A 17,499-nucleotide genomic window follows, 5' to 3' on the forward strand; every position below is an offset into this window, starting at 1 on the left:
GATTTTAGCCATCCAGTGATTTTTGTTTGTTTGTTTGTTTGTTTGTTTGTGAAGTTGTTTGATATGCCCTGATCAGATGCATGATTGCATGTTTGTGTTTATGTATCGATCAGAGATTTACAGATTAGCCCTTTACCTAAGTAGAACTACAAGTGTTTCTTAATTTACAGTAGCCTACCAGACAGTCAGTCGACTCATCACTCGATACATACACCCTCTTTGTAGCCGCCCTCTTCGTGATGACTGGTGACGCTGCCATGCGTGACAAACCCGGAAGTAACATCCTGCATGTCAGTCAAGCTAAGATGCAAGATGTTGCTTACATCTTTTTAAATGGTGTGTATTGAAACGACCTGGTAGCGGTTAGTAGACGTGTTTGAATGTCAAGCAGTTTTTGTAGATTTTCTGTAGTTCTCTAAAGCCAAATAGCCTTTTACGTTAAATTCGCAGTTTTTTGGCTGACAATTTTGTGTCATCTGCTGTGTGGAATACAGTAGCTAACCCAGCCAGCTACATTCAGTTCATTCACGATGGAGACAGAAGTCGACGCCGAATCACGAAAGCGTAGAGTTCACGGAATGCTGAAGCTCTACTACGGACTGAACGAGGAAGGAAAGGCCGCGGATCAACCAGAGTCCCTGGATCCCTGTGATATCAACGGGCCGCACTTCGACCCTGATGTTTATCTCAATAAGGTAGCCTACCAGCTGATATCTACTACTACAATGTAGCCAACATAAATGTTTAGTAGTGTATTAATATAGAACAATGTACAACAATTGTCTACTCGACTAAGGGCGAGACTCGCTGACCCACTGGACCAGGGCTAAATACGGTAATGTTATTAATGGCTAAATGTTGAAAGTAGTATCAAGTATGGCGTGGTTGCATCATAGACAGGTATACAGGTTACCTGTATACAGGTAGTTGCACTTGCATTGCTAAATGGCGTTCAGCAAATGTCCAGTTGTACATTTGCACTCTTGTTGCCAATGTTATAAAGTGACTATATTTAATGCATATGTGTGTGTGTGCCTGCTTGCCTGCCTCACAGCTTAGAAGAGAGTGTTCCCTTGGAGAGCTCATGGACCAGGAGAGCTGCATGGTCAAGCAGATCCGAGCCTTGGACAGTGACATGCAGACACTGGTGTACGAAAACTACAACAAGTTCATATCTGCTACAGGTGACATGACTCTAGTGGTTTACTGTTTATCGCTTGAGCTTTAAAGGACCACTTTTCAACCTACCTTCATATAATTGGTCCTCACTAATGTTCATGATAAAATGCCAGAATCTTTTTCTACTCTGTCTGTGTCTCATGGGAGGGCTGTGGGCAGTTCAGAAACCTGTCCACCCATCATCGATGGGGAATCCAAGCTAATTGAAACTGCAGGCTTTCTATTCCTGAAAAGTTGCAATGCGATAATGGAAGCCATTGTTCTCACGATAATAAAAATCGAAATATTAAAAAGAAAATCACTCCCGTGTGAAGTGAGTGGTGCAACTCTGTGTGGGGGTCCCCGGAATATCCAGACCCCCAAGAACACTCCCAGGGTGCCAGCCTGGTTCCAGCGAGCCGCTCCACGTCTGAAACGGTCGAGAATTGACTGAGTTACCGTGTGGGGTATTTTCGTGCTCGCACAGATGGACCCAGGCAGGGACCCAGGGACAAACATAGCTCCGTAATGGAATATGTAATGTAATAATATAATAATCGACACTGGGTGAAAAAATGGGTTGCAAAATCGTGGGATAAAAATTATAGTAAAAACTAAAAAAGGATGACTTCAACCATTTCCAACCTATATTCATATCATTAGTCGTCACTAATGATCATGATTCAATGGTACAATTTTCTTCCTACGTCATTAGGCAGGTTTTCAAATTTTCAATAATTATTAGTATTTTTTATTAACCCATTTAGGACTGATCCGATTCTAAAAACCCCTTCTGAAAAACATTTATTATTTCTGAAAAAATTACAGAAATGTTATGCTGCTATACTGTACATGGCAACAAGAACAGGTTTTCCGTCTTGAATGGGTTTATGTGAGAACAATGGCTTAAATTATAGCATGCTAACTTTCCAAGAATCGGCCGAGCGGTTCCCAAACTTTTTCTATTAGTTTACCCGGTAAACTAATAGAATATGCACATCACTGAGGTCCTGGGTTGGAAAGTGACATCAGAAAAAGAAGAATAAACATGCACACTCATCTGCTCCAATACAATTTATTGACGATCGTTTCAAGCCAAGGCTCTTCAGCCACATCTCTCGTCAAACTCGAGATGTGAGTTGAGTCTCTCACCCACTTAAATAATACACCCACAGGTCACGTTATCAATCAGTGGCTGGAACAAACGCAACATGGTAATCGGGTCAAATAATCAAATACATAGTTTTATAGGCTACAGTGTTCAACATTTTACATAATCCACAACAGTGGGGGAAAAAAGCACAAATGGACATCATGATTAATAAAATCTAGGAAAAATAATTTAAATAATCAGCTAGCCTATACTTCATCTTGTGCAATGAGATTTAAATAATGGTTACAATAATGGAATTATATATAAAGCAGTTGATAAAGTCCTGGTTAATTTCTCAGGAGACATTCGTGACCTCGTGTTTATAAATCCCCCCCCCCCCCCCCCCCCCCTCAGTGACATAACATTTATCTGCATAAGCATATTGATAACCATGACAGTCTATAGCCCCACAAGCAGAACCCAAATGTAGTAAAGTTTCTGACACTTTGATTACTTTACCCATTGGGTCCTGTTTCACGCTGGGCTGCCGCCAGTTACGCACACACAAATACAATGTAAACACGCCATGAGAAAAGCTTCTGCGTGCTTTTACGATGTTTTTTCATGTGTTGACTTACGAATGTGCGAACTATAAGTACCTTACATACCATACCGACACATCTCCTGTGTCGCGGAAGCCGTTAAGTATTTTTAATCTATGATTGATTAAAAATGTCGCTTCTTCCTACCTTATTTATTGACACCTCATTGTACCGCCTATCTGGCTAGCTAGTGGTGCTATAGCTATGACGGAGCAGATCAGAGGCAAGCCCGCAAAGCCAACCGCACATCGGGAGGCGGTACAATAAACGGTAAATAAACAAGAAGAAATCAAAGCGACATTTTTAATCAAACATGGATTAAAAATACTTAACGGCTTCCGCGACACAGGAGATTTTATCAGAGGTATGTAAGGTACTTATAGTTCGCACATTCGTAAGCGAACACAAGAAAAAACGTGGTAATAACGCGCCGATCGACGAAACGATGAGTTTGTTTATATCCGCGTTCCAACAATCGCATTAGAAAATCTTATCATGGCCAGGAACCCTATATAAAGCGACAATCAAATTTCATAAAAGCTTTATGTAGGGTTCTGAGAGGGGCTAGACAGTCTACTACTGCAGAGGGACTGGCTATGTGCAATATGAGATGCATGTGTGTTCCTGCTCCTTTTGTTCTTATCCATATAATCTACTACATACAGTACTGTACACTGTTCTTAGTTCCTACTGTATACGTGTATATCATTCTGTGTGTGTGTGTAATAAACTCCAGAAGATGTGTAATACATCACTGTGTGGTGGCAATTTGGCATATGTTCTCCACGCCTGCGACCCGACGGATCCCACCCGCCACCACCCCAAGGTTTATATGGAGACTAATGGATGCCTCATAGACGGTTGCTCTTAAATCACAACCGCAGCAATCTATTGACATCTCCTCGTCTCTAGGGCATTTTACATGTTCCCCTGATATATGAGAGGGGCCTACATATGTTTAGCGGACATGAAGTGCATTGCAATGGGACTCTTTGGATTGATTGATTTATTAACGGTATGCATATACGTACATTACAAATGAAAGGACAAGTCAATACAAAAACTGTTACTGTGGATGACACCATCATAAAGCACTTCTGCACGTCTGCCATTTTCAATTAATCAGAAATGGATGCTGGATACTAGAACTGCTTCTGTGTTCAGAAATGCATGTCTTTAAAGCCTGTTGGTCTTACCAACATAACCTAGACCGCAATCACCACATGCACGGGCATTTCTTATATAACATTTTTGGTTGTGCATGTTAGTGCTCTTGATATCAAAATATTTCCAGTGAGTGGGACCTTATAACATGGCATGTACAACCAAAACTGTTAATAATTAATTAATAAATCTATTGGAGCAGATGAGGGTGTGCGTGTTCTTCTATTGTTTCCATTGGGATCCCACTTCATATTTTATAGATATTCACATTTTGTTTTGTACTATTTTGATGAAATGAGTACAAGAGGACCCCAATGGAAAATACACATTGGGAGACAATATATGCACGCATGAGGGCATACGCTTGTAAAAAATAGAACCAATCCTATTTTTTTAGCATGCGTATCCGTGGCCCGTGGTATCTGACTATCTGTGCGTCTGGTCTGGTCTAGCTGACATCATTGACATATTGGATTTATTCAAATGCGTACGCGCGCCGTAAACGTATACGCACAGACACGCACAAACACACAAAATCCATCTGTGTAGTTCGGCCAACTTGATAGCATGCAGTTTATATTAGCTTGGATTCTCCATTGATGATGTCACTGGTAGGCAGGTTTGTCCACAGCCCTCCTCTGAGAGACAGACAGACGGGGTAGACAGAAATGGTACCATATTATGAGTATTGAGTGGTCTTTACATGAGAACGGTGTTCATAGAAAATCGTTTCCTGATGTCCCTTTAGACGAGAGTGGTGTTTTCAGGAGGTGAAAACGCAACAAAGTGGAAATCTTTGAGAACGGCGTTTCCTCCCGTCTCCATGTAAACAGGCAAAACGGTGAATCCGTAAAACTTATGACATCATGGCTCACAACGCATAATGTTTATTACCTTGATGCAGAGCCAGCCATATACAGTAGATGGAGTTCCTACAATGAACAAGCCTCTCTTCGCCTACAAAGCGCTGAATGTGAATGTAAAACCATGTTGTAAATAAAATGCCTGTGATAGGCGGCAGCAGCGTTTATGTATAGCCTAATGTAGGCTATTATTAATTATATAACCATCCCTTGCCTGCATGCTCTGGGCTGCCTGTCAGCCTGTGTGTCACTTAATGCGTTAGTCGAAAGCAACCCTGGTCTGGAAGCGTCATTGAAAACCCTGATAGGGTTGCGTGAAGGTGAAGCTACCTGGTTCTTCTTCTTGTACTCTTGTACGTGGTGACTGGTCTATTTGGCAGCCCGTTACTGCCACCTAGCGACATAGCGTTTTCATAAAGTGTGTACTGTGTAGTGTGTACCCTATGTGTAAAGGGTCAATAAAAAATGAGAACGCAACGGGACTTTGCTGTTTTATATGGAGACTGTTGCTGTCTAAAAGAGGCCTTAGGACCGACCAATTATATGAAGATAACTTGAAAATGAGTGAAGTCATCCTTTAAGTTCCAAGAACATGTTTTATTATGTTTGGTGTGCGACACAATGCTTTTTAATGCACCTCGTTGTTTGCCACAAGCGTTTGCAATAAACAGGGTTTTCTTGAAGTGTTCCTTGGAATGTTTTCTCATACCAAAGATTTGAGCTGTCTGGCTCTGGGTCTCCTTATTAGATGATAATGATTTATGTTAAGGGAGAAAACCCTTTCCACTGTAAACATTGTGAGAATAGTATTACTATTTTAATGCCTTAGTGCTGGTGACATGCGCTTGTCCAAAAATCCAGCAGATGTTTTTTGTTCTCCCCCCCCCCCCCCTCCTGTTTCCTTGATATTGTAGTTACAAGTGAAGATGGACAGGAAAGAGGGGGGAGAGACCTGTAGCAAAGGTCCTCATGAAAGGGACTCGAACACATGATGCAATGTCAGGCCAGAGCATATTATGTGGCATGTGCCTGGACCGCTAGGCCAGCAGGCACCCTAAAATCCAGTAATGTTAATATAAAATGAACGTGTCTCTGATGTGCTCATATCACACCACAGTAACGTGCATCGGCACCTGTCTTTATGTAGCTATCCTATCCCTTGTTCTAAACTATCCTTTGTGTTATTACTGTGCCTCTGGTTTGTCCTCTATATTTTGGTACTTTGCCTTTGGTAAAACACCAAAGGCACTGACTTTTATTAAGGGGTGATTATTAAACCCTGACGCCTCCATCCATCCTGCTAGACACGATAAGAAAGATGAAGAACGACTTCAAGAAGATGGAAGATGAAATGGACTGCCTCTCTGCGAACATGGCTGCTATCACAGAGTTCAGTGCTTGCATCAGTGGAACTCTTCAGGACCAGCACACACAGATAACAAAACTGTCAGGTGAGGGAGACCAAGGGCAATTTGCCTTTCTAGTTTGGTATTTCATAGAGGCAGTTGTCCTATTTGTTCTGCTCCAATATATATATTTGTGTCTCCCTTGCTGTTAAAATTGATTTATTCTTGTATCCATGTGCAATATACAGCAGAGAGACTCTACTCCATCATTCATGTTATAACACAATTTCCAAATCCCCTGGTTGTAATAATTGTAAGTATTATTATCTTCAGCTCCATTTCTAATTCAACTCTTCTTTGCCCTGCTCTGCTCCAGGCGTACACACTCTCCTTCGTAAGCTGCAGTTTTTGTTTGAGCTGCCCGCGAGACTGAATAAGTGTCTGGAGCTGCAGGCCTATGCCCAGGCTGTGAGCTCCCATCGCCGCGCCCGCTGTGTGCTGCAACAGTACAGCCACCTACCCTCCTTCAAGTGCATTCAAGATGATTGCCATGCCATCATGGACAAGCTGGCACAGGAGCTTCGGCAGAAGTTCAGGTGTGTATTGTGGTAATGCACTATGGCCCTACTGTAAATAATGCCATCTTCAGTGAAGGAATGGAAGCACATGGGGGCTTTATTCAAATTTGAGGGTAAATCTTAATCTCAATTTGCATGTGAACCCATTTGATTCTAAAAATAAATCCTATGTTTTCTGAAAAACTAAAATGTGTTGCTATATATATCGTCTCTGTCAAGTGAAAAGAAAGTCTCATATGACGAAACCGGTTACTTTTCAAGATTCAAATAAAAAAAATAGCAGATTTACAAGCTCAATGTGTTGCTTCTCGCCGTGTTTCCAGCTTGTGGATCTGCTACTTTTGTATGATGCTGCTGCAGTATGATCAAGTAGAGCATTCATTTATGACTAATTTGATTATGGAGATAAGATGTTTCTGCCCCACAACAGCAATGTGTAGCAACAACTAAAGTGACACAGAGGCGCGTGAAAAGTATAACAACGTATATATGTAATGGGTCATATGGGTTAATAATTTGACCAAACAAAAAAAGAACACCCAGTGATGATGTGGTTGTATTAGTGGTCACACGTTACCTTGCTTGCTTAGGAGCACATTTCCTTACTTTTTAGAAATGTGTTGTTGTTGAGTTATTGGTCCGACAACGACACCCTATATATATATATATATATATATATATACATATTTTAACCTTTTTCTTTCCTTAACGCACAAAAGTAGTAGATCTATGAGCTTGAAACTGAGCTTTTCAATCTTTTGAATCCTGAAAAGTAACGGTGTTGGAGATATGGCATTTCCACCCGACTGAGACAATTTTGCAAACTTGTATTCCAATTTTGTGTTTCTGTATCATATGAAATCAGTTGTAATAGATGCATGATTTTGTCTCTTCTCTCGAAGGCACTTTTTTAATTGTGCACCAGATGGAGCCGTGCTTAGCAGATTTTCAACATTAGTTGAAATAAATTGTCTAAATGAAGGAAAATACACAAGCAAATCAGAATTTTTACTGTCGAGTTTCAGTGCTTATTTTCACCAATCTGGTCCCGATCAGATAATGTAGCTGAATGAGAGAGAAGTGTAATTTTTCTAAACTGTTCCTTGTGGGCATGGAGTTAACGTGCAATAGTAATATCCACAACCATACAGCATGCTGTTATCCTACAGATCACTCATTCAGATCACCCTTTCTGATCATAGGGATGGTGGGACAAGTGCCAGGGACCTGTCAGAGTGTGTGGAGCTGCTATTGCAGTTGGATGAACCAGCCGAGGAACTGTGTGATAAGTTCCTGAGCCATGCTCAGAGCCGCTTGGAGCTGGACCTCCAGGGCCTGGAAGCAGAGATAAGACCTTATCCATCAGCTTCAGACACATCAACCGCTGGCACCCTATCTTCTGCTGCAGCTCCTGAAACTCCCTCTGATTCGTCCCCCAAAGCCAGCACTCTGACCTCTCCAAGCTCAAAGACTGATATTCTGGAATTCATTGACAGGGGTTGCAATGAATTTGTCAGCAGCTTATGCTTGGTGATTACGTCTTATCAAGAGCTGTTCATCAATCACGCTCAGACCGGAGAGCTGGCGTCCAAGAACATCCCTCAGATGGCTAACGGCAAGCTCAATGTCTTCGTAGATGACCTGGCTGCTCGTTACTTCTCCCTAGTGGAGCGGAGGATACAGGAAGAGAAGGGGGTTGGAGATAACTCCCTCCTGGTCCGTGCATTGGACCGCTTCCACCGCAGGCTCCAGGCCGTGACCAAACTGTTGCCAGGTTCCACTGTGCCACACAAGGGGACTGAGATTGTGGTGCGCGCGGCCACAGAGAGGCTCAAGCAGTACCTCGCGGCTCTCCAGAGGTTCTACCTGGACAGCTTGACAGACGTGAGGCAGGCCCTGGCCGCACCACGCCTCACGGTGGCCGGCACCTCGTCTACCGCAGGTGGGTCTCTCCTAGGGGGCGCAGCTTCTGGAAGAGACGGCCCCAATAGCCTACCGGAGCTTCTCTCCTCTCTGTCGGCATCCATCCTCAATCAGATTAAGTCGGTGTTGGCCTCGGTGCATCTCTTCACAGCTAAAGACATTACGTTCTCCAACAAGCCTTACTTTAAGGTCAGTGAATATTATATTTATGAATTTATATAATGATAAACAATATGCAGTATAATGATGATGTTGTTTTATTTCCCTCCCAGAAGCAGGAAGCTACGTTTCTTTTTTTGTTGTTGTAAATTAGATCAATTTGTGTATTATTTAATCACTGGATATATTTGATTGCTCAACAGTGGTTTTATGTTCTAGGAAGTTCAATGCACTGTTCTTTTGCCTTGAGTATGTTAATTAAAACCAGTCCTAAAAATAGGCCTAATATTTTTGTCCCCCTTTGCCCTCATAGGGAGAATTCTGTAGCCAGGGTGTCCGTGAGAATCTGGTGGTGAGCTTCATAAAGTTTGTATGCCAGTCTTCACGGCAGTTTTGTGAGAGCGCCGGAGAAAAGGGAGGTTCTACACCACCGGCTCTTCTGTTGCTGCTGTCTCGGCTTTGCCTGGACTATGAGACCTCTACCATCTCCTACATACTCACACTCACAGACGAACAGTTCCTCGTTCAGGTACATTTCTTGCTGTTCAATTTCAAGGTTACTTTATTTTGTCTCCCTTGGGGGAGAGATTTGTCTTGGAGACACAGATCAGCAGCATACATATACAATGCATTACCATACAATACAGTACAAAAATGATAACTTACTGTTGCTGTCTTTAACCCATTAAGATTCTTTTTCTACAGATTTAATTCTACAAAGGCCTTCTAAATTAGTAGTTGTTCATGTTCAACAATTTATTAAAATTTTTTATGCTTTCCTGATTTTAATGGATTAATGCCCAAAGATAATGTTTATTGTTTTGCCTAGATTAAATCCAAACATGAGTGTACCTTTCACTCCTCCATAGACTTCATATGTAAAGAACGGAATACATTTAGAAGCATGCATAAGGGGTTGTATTTATACTGGTAAAGCAAGCCTAAACAATTAGTTAATTAAAACGTTCTTAGCCTCTACCCCTATTCTTATATCATCACTTTCCAGTTAGGTCTACTTGATCTTCTAGGATTACAGGAGCATCGCTAGAGGAAATTATGCTTATTCTGTCATTGCACTTAATGCTGTAGAGTAGGTACAGGGACCTACAATCTGTTGAGATATTTTCACAACATTCTATTTTATATTGTTATGTTCTACGTCATTGTCATGGTGGTGACTGACAGTACCAATGTAGACTTTTTATATTTTCTTTTTGTTTACCAGCACCACAGCCCTGTGACTGCAGTCACAACATTATGCACTGAGGCCAGAGAAGCAGCACAGAAACTACTGAACCACTATGTCAAGGTAGGTCTTATTCAAAGGAATGCAAACCATATCAAATATATAGATATCGAAAGGGCCTTTCTGTTTGGAGTTTGCATGTTCTCCCCGTGTCCCCTAGGGTAGGTACCCTCACAAAAACATGCAGTAATCCTGGTCTCTATACTGCCTCCCCCTGGCCAGCCGGGGCGGCTGATGGAGGGGAATGGAACTGGTTGGAATAACGTGTTCCTTCCTCACACTACGTCCAACCAGGGAAACTCCCCCCTGTCAGGAGCAACTTGGACACTCATGCATGAAGGAAGCATGAGTTCAAGTCCGTTGCTCTCACCAGGTTGGCGGAGGGTGTGTAGAGCCCAGGATCACATTAGATAATTGACACGGGGGTGAAAATTGGGTTACAAAATCATGGGATAAAAATTATAATAAAAGTATATAGATATCATACGACTATAACCATGCTTAAACCATACACTTGGTTGACTGGCGTTCCCCAAGGGTCTATACTTTACCACATCGTTTTCCCCCTCTACACCATCGCCACGTTGTGGGCTTGTCGATCTGCTATTCTCACCAAATATTCGAATACTATTATATGCCCAGAATATAGGTGCTAGGGTGTATGGTTAAAGATGCAATCAAATCGAAATGCTAAAAGAACACAGCCAGGTGGCTGAACTAATTAGTGCCTTGCTACATAATCAGCAACATCCTGCTTTAATCACTTAAGCCATGCAATATATACTTCATCATCATACAGGGTAGGACATAAATCTTACGGATTACAGCTTTAAAACACAACACAACATACTGTGTACAGGTCCAGATGTTATCACCCTTCTATAAATGTACATCCTCCCGTTTCTTTGTCTCTCCACTCACTGATCTGTCCAATAAAGCCTAAAAAAGGATTTGCCATTGATATCTAGTACACACACACAATGTTTTTCCTGGCTTTACTGCAGGTCCAGGGCCTTATCATCTCCCAGATGCTGAGAAAGAGCGTGGAAACACGAGACTGGGTCAACACCATTGAGCCTCGAAATGTCCGTGCTGTGATGAAGAGAGTCGTGGAAGATACTACTTCAATCGATGTGCAGGTGACCTTTTATGTATTGATGTTATCTGCCGTCAGCTGTGATGTGAATTATTTCTTTACCGTTTTTATGTGACTGTCAACATTTCAGTAGAAGGCTTGACACTGAATGTGTTTCTAATCTAATAGATGACCAGAGCTTTGAAGGAAAGACTGTAATTGTATACCACCTCCCTCCCTCATAAAATCTAGAGATTCTTCCTACAGGGTAGCATTTTCTCTGTAATATATTTTTTTAAATCAATTTCAATAACTGCAACCAATTTTATTGATTTAGTGCCACATCACAACAAGTTGTCTCAAGACACTTTGTATATAGAGCAGTGTTTCCCATTAATTTAACTAGACTGTGGTAGTCCATAATATTTCTGCCACTGTTTCATAATTAACTGACTGAATGTTTATAAAACGATTTTGCTACTGTAATGCATTGCTTTCATTTATTATAGTGTAATTATCTCTCCTCATCTGCTCTGTTTCACAAAGGATGGGAATCAACCCCTGATATACAGTTTGGCAGTACCCAGCCTGTTTCTTACTCTATACCCAACAGTACAGAAAGGCATAACTGAATGCAAAAACAGAAAGCTAAACTAGGCCTGGGATAGTGAACATTTTAAAAGTGCATTGTTTGCATAAGTTTTTGTTTTGTGTTTCTTTTTTAAATCTGATTGAGTTTTTGCGTTCAACTCTGCAGTCCACAGTGGACCATAATAGAAACAAGCCTCTGGCTTTTTTAAAGATTATTATTATTTTGTCGTTTTTGCCTTTATTGATAGGGTACAGTAGACAGGAAAGGGGGAGAGAGATGTGGGGAAGACATGCAACAAAGGCAGATGGGCTCGGGACTCGAACCCGCGACACACCGTCAGGCTGGATTACCAATTTAGGTGCCTGGACTGCTCTGCCACGGCCCAGGCCAGCCTCTGGCTTTTTGTCATCCATTTTACGTGTTTTTAAATTGTTGTACTGCCTGTACCTTTAAAAACCATTTATAATGTACAATCAACCAAGTCAAATAGCAAGTACTGTGTATAGTAAGTAAAGTCACACAGTAGACAAGTCCAAGGCAAGTTGCAAATCCTACTTTTCCCATCTTACAGCTTTGCTCTATAGAACTGAAGTGAATAAATCCTTTATTAACTTGATTGTGCTTCCCTTATAGGTTGGTCTTTTGTATGAGGAAGGTGTGAGAAAGGCGCACAGTAGTGACTCTAGCAAGAGAACTTTTTCTGTCTGCTCAAGACAGCAACCACGTTATGCAGCCAGCTACACTCCAAGGTACATACAGTATGCAACTCATGGCTTATGTGGTATTATACCTTGATTGTGCGCTGTCTTCTAGATTAGAGGTGTATTTTCCAACAGACCGAACAGAAACAAACAATGTTGCATTGTCGCATGTTGCAATTGAAACTTCAGTTTCAGTTCAGTTTTTTGCCTTAATACACTGCATCAACAAATCCAAAAGTAGTAGTCTTTAAAGCAATGCAACATCCATCTATTGAAGTTTCGATCATATGAAATGAAAATGGGGAAAATTGGATGTTATGGCAACCAGTAGCAGAAATGTCTGCAGGGACAAGAAAAACACTGGTGCCAGCTAGGGCATGGTCACACTACACTTTTATTCTACCTATGAGGGTGGATTCTGCCAATTAGAGATGCTCCGATAATCGTCCACCGATTGGCAATTTACCATATCTGTGATCGGCAAATTCTGAAGAAACCGATCTTTTACACCATTTAAGTGGTATAAATGTCATTCAGATATATACTGTAGTATATCACTTTTCATCTTTGTGACAGGCAACATCCTCCCCACACAGGAACAGTTTTGATGTAGGTTTTGACATAATAATTTTGGAAATATTCAAATTTGCCCCATACGCACAAGATCGATTCCATCCTCTCTCAAGACAGATTATACTAAAAAGGTTCCCAGATTGATCCATTATTCCATCCACCTACCATTTTGGTCCAAGATAATCTTGAGTTGAAAACTATTGGCTGGATAGGCATGGAATTTGCTGTACACTTTCATGATTCATAGGATTACCCCCACATATTGTGTTGACCCAGGGCTATATGCCACCCCTTATCCCTAAAATTATTTGCCACTTTTTACTATTTCGAGAAACCTTTTAAAATAGACTATCTACAAGATCACAATGTTGATATACAGCTCCATCTCACTGAATTAGAATATTTTGTACATTTTCTTCTGTAATATAATTCAAAAAGTGAAACTTATTATTCTCAATTCATTGTGCACAAAGTGAAGCATTTAAAACCCTTTTTTGTTTTAATCTTGATTATGGCGTACAGCTAATAAAAATCAAAAAATCCTATCTCAATAAATTAGAATATTTTACCAGACCACTTTTTTTTTTTTTTTTAATGAGAAATGTTGACCATCTGAAAAGTTTATTAATGTATGCAGTTAATACTTGGTCTGGGCTACGCTTGAACAAATTATTTCATCAATGGGGCGTGACATGGAGGTGATCAGCCTGTGGCACTGTTGAGGTGTTATGGAAGCCCAGGTTTGCTTTGATAACAGCCGTAAATTAATTTGTATTGTTCATTCTTAAGTCTCACACCTTCCTCTTGACAATACAACCTAGATTATCTGTGGGGTTCAGATCAGGCCAGTTGGCTGGTCAGTTAAGCACAGTAATACCATGGTCAGTACACCAGTTACTAGTAGTTTTGGCTCTGTGGGCAGGTGCCAAGTGCTGCTGGAAAAGGAAAATCAGCATCAACATAAAGCTTGTCAATGTACGGAGGCACACAGTGCTGTACAATATAATAGATATTCCAGCAGCACTTGGCACCTGCCCACAGAGCCAAAACTACACAGTGCTGATTTAGGCCATGTTATGGGCATGGTGTTGGTCCACTGACAGTGAAAAGTTAACAATGGTTTCAACACAGCCATCTTTTTAGAGTAGATTGTGCTTCAGTATGTTGACAAGCTTCATGGAGATGCTAATTTTCCTTTCCAGCTCGATTTGGCACCTGCCCACAGTGCCAAAACTACTAGTAACTGGTGTACTGAGTCTGACCATGGTATTACTGTGCTTAACTGACCAGCCAACTGGCCTGACCTGAACCCCACAGAGAATCTAGGTTGTATTGTCAAGAGGAAGGTGTGAGACATAAGACAACAACAATACAAATTAATTTACGTCTGTTATCAAAGCAAACCTTGGCTTCCATAACACCTCAACAGTGCCACAGGCTGATCACCTCCATGCCACGCCCCAATGATGAAATAATTTCTTCAAAAGTAGCCCAGACCAACAACGTCTTTAACGCCCTTTTAACACGTGTTTAAAAAAAATATATATATATTTATTTTATAGAAACTGCAGTCAGGGCCTTTTGGCGCCCCCTGGTGGTGATGGATGAGTTAATATACTTTTCAGATGGTCAACATTTCTCATTGATTGATTTTTGGATTTTTATTTGCTGTATGCCATAATCATCAAGATTAAAACAAAAAAAGGTTTTAAATGCTTCACTTTATGCACAATGAATTGAGAATATATGAAAGTTTAACTTTTTTAATTATATTTAAGAAGAAAATTAACTTATATTCTAAAATAATATTCTAATTCAGTGAGATGGAGCTGTAGATCAGCTGGTTGTATTTTTAAATGTTTTTTCAAAATAGTTAAAAAATGCAAATAACCTTAGGGATAAGGGGTAAGGGGTGGCACAAGATGGGGCCCACAGTGCCTATTGCCACTATTGGGCCAAAACTACTTGCAGACGCAATATCTCAAGGTTGGCAACTTGGCATTAAACTTGCTGAGCACATTCATTTGGTGACCAAATGCCCTAGGTTGAGTGCCACCCTGAGGCCAAGCTTTCCAGTTGCACACTATCTCAAAATGTAATGGGCAGATTCACATGAAATGTACTGCACTCAGCAAGGATGAATGAACCCTACTGATTTTGGTGACCCTGTGGCCTTTCCTCTAGTGCTGCCCTTAGGCCAAACCTTCCACTTTCCACACAATATATCAAAATCTAATCTAAGTTTGCAAGGAAACTTGCTGAGTGCATTAATGCTCCCTGGAGTGACCCCATGACATTTTCTCTAGTGCCAAAATGTCACCAGATTAGAATATCTCATAATCTAAAGAGTTTGCAGGGTGAAGCCATCTATGTGGCCCCATAGCCTTTCCTCTAGCACCACTCTTCGGCCAAAGAATAGAATCTACTATCTAGGGTCTGTTGGCACTTGGCAGGGCTTTTAGTCTTGTTTATTTCGGTGATTGTTGAACCAGTGGTATTTGATTTGTCTGTTGACAGTGCTCCCATGGATACCAACCTCTTAAATAACATCCATAAGCTCTTCTCTGAGAGGATTGACATCTTCAGCTCGGTGGAGTTCAACAAGGTGAGTGCTGTGGGATGCGATTCATGCTTTTCTGAAGAGTCCTTCAATCAAGTAAGCTAAAGACACAGTAACAACGCCTACGATAGCAACCCCTTGCTAAATCTGTCTGTATAGGTAGACCGGCGTAGATACACACACACACACACACCATCTCGAGCACACTCAGAACTTTGTAATGACTAACCTTTGCAATAGATACAACATAAAGTGCTTTAATAATACTTGTCTGTATCTTCCCACGTCTTTTTACTCCCCGTCTGTATTTATTTTTTATATCTCACACACACACACGCACACACACACACACACACACACTCACTCACTCACTCACTCACTCACTCACTCACTCACTCACTCACTCTCGCTCTACGATCAGGTCTCTGTGATCACAGGAATCATAAAAATCAGTCTGAAGACATTCCTTGAGTGTGTTCGCCTGCGTACCTTTGGACGCTACGGCCTGCAGCAGATCCAGGTGGACTGCCATTATCTACAAATGTACCTGTGGCGCTTCGTCTCTGACGAGAACCTTGTGCATTTCCTGCTGGACGAGATCGTGGGAAGCACCGCCCATCGCTGTTTAGACCCCGCCCCCATGGAGCAGAGCGTGATTGAAGTTATCTGTGAGAGAGGTTGAACGCTTTGACTGAAGAAGCGAAGTATTAGAATATTGTCTCCGATATGTGAAAATAAATAGTTTATAAAGTACCCGTATTGTTCCGAATATAAGACTATTCTGATTATAAGACGACCCCCATTTTCAAGACTAATTTGTGGAAAAATAACATTGAATGTCAAATAGTCTAGTCCCCGATTATAATGCGACCCAGTTTGTTAGGATATTTCCATTGGAAAAAAATGTAGTCTTATATTCAGCCCAATGGGGTATATGCTCGTATCTCACCTTCAAGTAAGGCAGAAGGGGGAACTATTCTTGTTCTAATGTTAGGGAGGCTTGCGAGAGCTCTCTTATACGAGATGAAGAAGATAGAAGTTTGGCAGCATTTTATTCAATTCATGCTTTATCAGCAGGCACCTTATGAACTTTAATTTTGAATGTTGGATTTGTTCAACCATCTTCAGTGGCAACAAATTAAAGCCCAACATTGGGAAAAGGTCCAGTTTTAGTTTGGACTTACATCTCAGTGCAGTTCTGTTGTTTTACATGCTTATGCTTTAATGCATTATGTCATCATTTTAGTCACTATGTCCATCAATTCCATTCACGTAGAAGTTGTATGAATACAGACTGAACTGTCTTTTTGAACAGGTAAACCTATTGAAAAGCTGAAATGAAGTTGTACACTCCACCTTAAAGGAAGTGAAATTGTTAATGAGTCCTGCTGTTGAATGATGTGATATACTATTCCAAGACTATGTATTGTATTTCTGCACACTTTATTCTGTGCTCTCATGAGCATAATTGCATCCTCTATTCCTTAAATCTCTTGCACATATATACCTTAAGGAGTAATGTTACCATGGCATGTGCAATGAATCTATATTAATAATACAGTGATGCAACATTCTGAATTATTTCCTGGGGTCTTTATTTTCCTTACAGAGTTAAAGTGGCAATACGTAATTTTAATACCCCCCCCCCCCCCCCCACAGATACAGATATTGTGAAAATAGCCGATCTACTCAATGCTGTGCGAGGTAATATTAAACATTTTGGCCAATTTGGTATTCAGGTCTAAAAATCCTTAAATTGTAAGTTTGTTGTGAAATGTGCAGATACGGTAGTAACGGTACCCTGTATACACTTAACTCTGTATGTTATACATTAAGTAAATCATCTGGGGACCACCCAAAATAATT

At 41.0% G+C, this 17,499-nt stretch overlaps 1 protein-coding gene across 1 annotated transcript; it reads left to right on the forward strand.

Annotated features, from left to right (window-relative positions):
• The first annotated feature begins 299 nt into the window (after positions 1-299).
• Positions 300-17,188, forward strand: vps51 (VPS51 subunit of GARP complex). Its single transcript, XM_080780549.1, has 11 exons — positions 300-695; positions 1,055-1,184; positions 6,185-6,331; positions 6,603-6,822; positions 8,007-8,916; positions 9,200-9,415; positions 10,112-10,195; positions 11,137-11,271; positions 12,433-12,548; positions 15,591-15,678; positions 16,055-17,188. The coding sequence occupies exons 1-11, from the start codon at positions 531-533 to the stop codon at positions 16,313-16,315; spliced, it is 2,472 nt and encodes an 823-aa protein (XP_080636675.1). The 5' UTR covers positions 300-530; the 3' UTR covers positions 16,316-17,188.
• The last annotated feature ends 311 nt before the right edge of the window (positions 17,189-17,499 follow it).

Source organism: Protomyctophum bolini (genome assembly GCF_963924005.1).
Source record: "Protomyctophum bolini genome assembly, chromosome: 13".
Lineage (NCBI taxonomy): Eukaryota > Metazoa > Chordata > Actinopteri > Myctophiformes > Myctophidae > Protomyctophum > Protomyctophum bolini.

Excerpts from the sequence above, each read along its gene's own strand:
- vps51 (XM_080780549.1), top strand. The coding sequence starts at position 531 with ATGGAGACAGAAGTCGACGCCGAATCACGAAAGCGTAGAGTTCACGGA. Across the intron at positions 9,416-10,111 it reads ACGAACAGTTCCTCGTTCAG|CACCACAGCCCTGTGACTGC; the intron begins GTACATTTCTTG and ends TTTGTTTACCAG. Across the intron at positions 15,679-16,054 it reads GCTCGGTGGAGTTCAACAAG|GTCTCTGTGATCACAGGAAT; the intron begins GTGAGTGCTGTG and ends CTCTACGATCAG.